Source organism: Lepidochelys kempii, chromosome 10 (genome assembly GCF_965140265.1).
Source record: "Lepidochelys kempii isolate rLepKem1 chromosome 10, rLepKem1.hap2, whole genome shotgun sequence".
In the NCBI taxonomy this organism is placed as follows: Eukaryota; Metazoa; Chordata; order Testudines; family Cheloniidae; genus Lepidochelys; species Lepidochelys kempii.
In genome coordinates, this window is record NC_133265.1 from 1,355,378 (window position 1) to 1,362,069 (window position 6,692).

Sequence of the window (6,692 nt, forward strand, 5' to 3'; positions counted from 1 at the left end):
AAATCTGTTAGTTATAATCATTTTAAAATGTCTCCATTTTTATTCGAAAATTCATTGATTTATAGATTACTGTATTTGAAAATCTAAGACACAGGATACATGGCATGGTTATTAATGTGAAAATATTGGATTTAACACTGCTAGTCATAAATGCTGTATTTACGTTATGAGGCTTATCCTATTTTGTTACAAATGGTGCATTTGTTATCAAATGGATGCTACAGACTCTAAACTTTCATTTAAAAATGTTTCTAGCCCTTACAGATGCCAAGATAACCTTGAAAGCATGAAGCTTCCTGAACCTGCAAGCAGCGGAAACAATCGCTCTGAGATCCATGAACTGTCCCACCCTTCTCTGTGAGTTACTGTGATACCTAAAGTTGACAATTTACATGCCAACATGATTAACTATTTCTCTGCTGATCACACACGTGCAACACTTAGCTAATGTGCTTATCACGCCCAGGCAGCTTTCCTTGCCTCTTTAGGTGCCAATGCCCCACTTGCCCTCAGCCCAACTCCCCAAACCTGCTTCCACGGGACAAGTCCTACAATGCAGGAACATGCTGCCGCTTAGGCATGCTGAAAACCAGTCAAATCATTTTATTTGGTGCTGTTTCTACATTAACCTCTAAATGAACAGCACAGGGGCTAGTGTGCTAACTGTATCATTCGGCGAGTATCTCACTGAGTAAACACTTCCACTTTTCCACTTAAATGAAGCTGCAGCAGAGTGCCACAGTTTTCGGAGACTTTGCCACAGAATCCAGGTCTAGCTTGTTCTGGAGCATGCAGGGTTTTGCCAAAGGGTTTCCTAGTAGATGACGAACCTTTAAATGATACAAGTTTTGGCATCTGAAACTGCAAGACGACACAGGTATCCCAGCTCCAGAAATGATTGGGAGTCCATCCTTGCTGCAGAGTTAAACCCGGCTATTAGGTGGGGTTGGCCTTATCCTGACTCCCATTCACACCCACACCTCAGCTTTACCCCTGAGCTAGCTGGCCCGTCCTGGGCTATAGGCTAACGCATGAACATGGCTTACCTTTGGGCTGGCAACCTGCCCACTTTGCAGTGAGGATTCAGGTTAAACCACTCAAGTGCTGACAGTCCTCCGATGCCTTCTCACAATTCCCCCGTGTGCCCAGAAGGACAGACAAGTTCTCCCACAATTCACTAGGAAAGAATCACAGAGCATCATATCATGCTGCAGCGCTACGAGCCCCCAGAAGTTCCTGAGCTAATATGGATGAGCACAGCAACTGTGTGGACGCAGTCGAATCCGGATTTGCAGTGTGACAACTCTCACCCTGACTAGGGCAACCCCCGTACTCAGACCCGAGTGCTGGTCACCCCAGTGCTGGTCACCCCAGTTAATTGTGCAGTGAGGACATTCCCCTCTGTTGACTGTGGGAAATTCTTGGATTATAAAAGCACCAAGTACTGACTAAAAATCCATGGCAATTCATATTTAGGATGATAGAAAGATCATGTGATCTAGAAGGGTAAGGAAGGAATGAAGAGGCATCAGTTAATTTCCACTTTGCTGGAAATGAAGACCTCATGACCTTTGCCAAACCTCACAATCATTTTGGCATTGTAGAAGGGATGCAGTTAATTCTCTTTACCATGAAGGATAATATCTACTGTTAAGTATCAATGTCACTGATAAAAGAAAGAGGTGAAACTAAGAACATGCAAAAGATATATATGCCAGAAAGAAATGTCAGTGGATTGTTAATAAAAAGAGAGACTAAAAGTAGATAACGCTTCCCACAAACCCTTAAACACAACTTTTAATAGCATTCAAAATAGATTCTACATTTACAAAAAAGAAGATCTAGGAAATTCAACAACAACAGTTAACTTACACTGAAGTCTATAAATGCAATTGAAGGGAAGATGTACCACTGAACACATGATGTACACTTCAAACAACCCAACGCTAAAGTGTATGGAATCACAAATGATGATTCCAAAAGCAATTCTGACACCTTAATGCTGAACAATCCCCCGCAGCCTTAACTCCACCTTAAACAAAATCCATCAGTACACACGTAGGAAGATTTCAATTCTGTAATTTCCACATAAACTTTAACCCTGGCTTTCAAACTATCACAATCAACACAGATCACTCATTCACATAGCTTTTCCTAAACATTACAGAAAAACGGCAGAGACTCTAAAGAACCGGTGTAACTGATTCTCTACATAAAGTGTATTTTGCACTACCTTTGTCTTCTGGATCATCATAAGATACAACCTCATGTAGAGTGTATTACCTCAGTCAATCTCAAGGAGACAAAAGCATGACCAACTGTAGCAAGATACACATCCAAAAGAAATAGCTAAGTATTATCATCCCCATTTTACAGATTAGGAAGCTGAGGCATAGGGAAGTTAAAAGGGGACTAGCTCTAGGCCATGTTGGCAGAGTTTGGAGTAGAACATAAAATTACTGTCTCCTAGGAATGGGAAATGGGAATTTATGCCTTACTCTGAGGCACTAAGGACAGCTAACTGTAAGTCTCCCCTTGCTGTCTTCCAGTATGGCAATTCCAGTTTAGGATTGAGACACCTTGGCAGAGAGAAGAAAATCTGCTCATTGCTTGAGAGGTGGCTGCAGGTAGGGTAACCAGTAGATTTCAGTGCCCACAGCTGTCGAGTCCAGCACCATTCACCAGCACTAAAAATGAGCGTAAACAAACCTATGCAGAGCAACACCACACAGCTACAAGAATGACAACAAAATCCAAATACTGTTCTGCAGATGCATACCTGTTTGTGCCTTTCACTCCAAGGGAAATCTACGCTCACTCCCTGGCCCTTTTCTCCCAGCTTTACTTTCAAGATGCAAACACAGCTGCTTGCCATATTCAATGCTTGATCTTCTTCTGCCTATTTTGAACAAAACCAAACCTCTCTACACCCCTATCTTTAGCTTCTTTCATCAAGTTTCTAAACTTGGTCTTTAAAGCAAAGCTTTCCTGGGTGAAAATTAGGTAAAATATGATGATGGCTGTTTGAAACAAAGTGTGCACAAAATGAAATCAGCTGATCCAGTCCTCCTCCTCATGCCCAGATGCTGATGTAACAGGCACAGCCTTTGACAGCACATAACGAACACGCTCCCACACAAGTACTCTCTTTCTGATTGCTGGTCTCCACTTCGCTGGAGTTCCTCAGAGAATCGCTGGGCATCATAACAAAGCCAAGCAAAACCCACAGCAAATAAGCGTTACGCACACACTTTGCTTCCAAAATTTCTGAGGAAACCTGCCTGAAGACCATATCTAAGTTAGTGTTGGCATGAAAACCTCACACTTTATTTTTATTAAAAAAAACAAAACCCAGCTAATTTAAACAGTTGTTAACTTTTTGCCCCTGAAACTGAAAATTTCCTCATTCTTTTGAGCTGTTTAGTTAACTGCCCTAATGAGTGAAATAAAAAGCCAGGACCTCAATGTTTTAATCATGATTCTTGCCTATATGGAAAGCAACAAGGACAGTGCGGGTGCTGCCAGAAACTAAAAAATAATAACATCAGTAATCTTCAAGTTAAATTAATTATTTGTATTTTCACATTTTGAGATAAATATTTTAAAACAGTGAACATCACAATTAGTTTGGTATGCTGAAACAGCAAAGAAACCTACTGATGAATTCATCCAGTTTTCATAGATTTGAACAGGTTAAAAGGAGTCTATGTTAAAAGTTTCAAATGTGTAATAGCAAAAGGCAATACCAAGAGTAATTCATACACAGAGCTCAGTCTAGTCAATTCAGAAACTTCTAGCAGATGGAACTTGTTGCATACAAGGAATAAATCTCCATTTGGGAAGTAAATTCAGGATTCTGCGGCTTGTATGAAGACAGAATCCTTGTTTATTTATTGTCACTTTAAAACTGCAGCTATCACCTGGGCTTGCAGGCTTGTTTATTTCCGTAATTATTAACTACTGAACAGTCTAGGTTTGTACAGGGCAAGTGCAGCTGCCCAGAGCAATCTGTTCAAATCTTCTGTGTACTGGGGGCTGCATAAAATGTGCATTTTTATCTATTTCTGGCATCTCCATCCCAACCCTGTATTTGAAATGGTATAATAGCCAGTCACGTTAATTATACATTTATTTACCTGCATTTAAAAGTGTTATCGCACAACTTGCCTCCACGCCAGGCACTGGCTGCTCTGGGGCCTCATCTGCCCCCCTTATTTGTCACTATCAATGTCCCTTATATATTGTTTTTATGTCGTTAAGCAATTCCAAGGTCCCTGCAGTGGAAAGGGGAGAGCATGTCTGGGATTCACACAGATCCTGGAGACAGTACCTTGCTCGGGTAAGCTGCCAGGTTGGAGATGGGCAGACCTGAGCCCGCTGCTGGCAATAAATAAGTAAGCAATAGACTCAATGTGAGAACTTCTGCAGGGAGGGGGAAAGTTAGATTTTAAATACACAGAAACCTTCAGGGTGAGCCACACACCCCACACGGGACACAAACCCACACCCACAAAAGCAAGGCAATGGAAAGTCAAACCAGGAACAACACACACTCCCTTCTCCTCCATCCCTGGGCACAACAGTTACTAACCCCACCGCCCCCACCCCCAGCCTCTGTCCCTGAGGGCTGGGAGGACTGAGCTGGACTGGTGCATCCTCCCACAGCTACAGCCCCTGGTACCCAGCACAGGCTGACAAGCCTTGCCCTCAGGCTCCAAGACACAGCCCCCCCGCCCACACCGCCCCTGCGGGGCATGAGGCCCAGAGCCTCCAGGGGCGGCATGGGGAGAAGGAAGGGAATTTGCCACCTGCTCCCAGGGCACAGAGGATGGGTTGATCTGGTGCCTAAGGGGAGCGGGCATGTAGCCGGAGAGGGGCACAGGGGGAGGGCTACAGGCAGCGTTGGCCCTGCCCCGGGGGGGGCTTTCTCCAAACAGGCCAGGGGGGTCCGGGCCCAGCCCTTCCAGCCAGGAGCGCTCCCCGCCGGCCACAGGCCCGGCTCCTGCCCCGGGGGGGGCCGCAGGCTGTTTGCCTAGGGCAGGTGTCTCTCCCCCGGCCCGGCCCGGCCCGGCCCGCCCGGCGCTCACCTGTACCACTCCAGCCCCTTCTCGTAGTTCCTGTCGAAGAAGTGGGGCTCGACCCCCACGGCGCGCACGTCGGGGTGCGCCCGGATGGCCTCCAGCAGCGCCCGGGTGCCCCCCTTCTTCACGCCGACGATCAGGGCTTGCGGCAGCCGCTTCTCGCCGTAGTCCGGCGTGGTGCTGCCCGCCCGGCTCAGCTCCTCGTCCGTGGTGCTGGATTCCTGCGGGTCCCTCTCGAAGGCGCCGCTCGGCGCCGCGATCACCTCGCCGGGGGCCAGCGCGGTCCGGAGCCAGGCGGCCGCCGACCCCCCCGGGCGGCTGGCGTTGCTGGCCCGAGTGGGGGGCGCGGGGGTGGCCGGGGAGCCGCGCGGGGCGCTGGGGGCGCTGGGGCCCGGGGAGCCGCGCGGGGCGCTGGGGGAGCGCGGGGCGCTGGGGCCCGGGGAGCCGCGCGGGGCGCTGGGGGCGCTGGGGCCCGGGGAGCCGCGCGGGGCGCTGGGGGAGCGCGGGGCGCTGGGGCCCGGGGAGCCGCGCGGGGCGGCGGGGGCCGGGGAGCCGCGCGGGGCGCTGGGGGAGCGCGGGGCGGCGGGGGCCGGGGAGCCGCGCGGGGCGCTGGGGGAGCGCGGGGCGGCGGGGCCCGGGGAGCCGCGCGGGGCGGCGGGGCCCGGGGAGCCGCGCGGGGCGCTGGGGCCCGGGGAGCCGCGCGGGGCCGGGGAGGCGCGCGGGGCGCTGGGGCCCGGGGAGCCGCGCGGGGCGGCGGGGGCCGGGGAGCCGCGCGGGGCGCTGGGGGAGCGCGGGGCGGCGGGGGCCGGGGAGCCGCGCGGGGCGCTGGGGGAGCGCGGGGCGCTGGGGCCCGGGGAGCCGCGCGGGGCGGCGGGGCCCGGGGAGCCGCGCGGGGCGCTGGGGCCCGGGGAGCCGCGCGGGGCGCTGGGGCCCGGGGAGCCGCGCGGGGCCGGGGAGGCGCGCGGGGCGCTGGGGCCCGGGGAGCCGCGCGGGGCGGCGGGGGCCGGGGAGCCGCGCGGGGCGGCGGGGGAGCGCGGGGCGCCCGGGCCGGTGCCCCCCATCAGGCTGTAGCACAGGTAGGTGAGGCAGAGCGAGAGGGTGCACATGCAGAAGAGCCTGCGAGCGGGGGGGCCCCTTAGAGCCGCGCCCGCCCTGCGCCCCAGGCTGGGCGGGGGGGGCCATGGCTGCTCCCCGCTCCTAGCCCCGGGCACCGGGCGCACATGGTGTCAGCCGCCGCCCGGCAGCCCCGCGCGCATGGGGCGCCGCCGCCCTCCCGCCCCGCAGCCGCCGGGGGGGAGCCCCGCATGGCACAGTCAGCGCGGAGCCCCGCGGTGCCGCCGCCGCCCGCCGGCCGGGCGCATGGGGACCGGCTCCGCGGCGCGGCGCGGCCGGGGACGCTGCGCTCTGGCTCCGCCGCCTCGCACTGTTGCCGCCCGAGTTCCTGCTGCTAAACTTTGTGCCGGGTGGGAGGCGGAGAGCGCGCTCCCGCGTGGGGAGAGCCCGCCCCCGGCACGGGGAGAGCGCGCCTGGCCCCGGCCGCCGGGGCTGGGACCGCGCCGGGCACGGGTGCCGCTGGGCCGGGGCCGGGCCGGGGCCGGGGCAGCGCGGCCG

General features: G+C 54.3%; 1 protein-coding gene across 1 annotated transcript in view; it reads right to left on the reverse strand.

Annotated features, from left to right (window-relative positions):
* The window catches only part of LOC140917984 (heparan sulfate glucosamine 3-O-sulfotransferase 4-like), a 139,305-nt gene extending 133,118 nt beyond the window's left edge, over positions 1-6,187 (reverse strand). The window contains exon 1 of the mRNA XM_073361513.1: positions 5,088-6,187. Within this exon, the coding sequence (XP_073217614.1) occupies positions 5,088-6,187 (1,100 nt within the window). The remainder of the gene's footprint in view (positions 1-5,087) is intronic.
* Between the last annotated feature and the right edge of the window lie 505 nt (positions 6,188-6,692).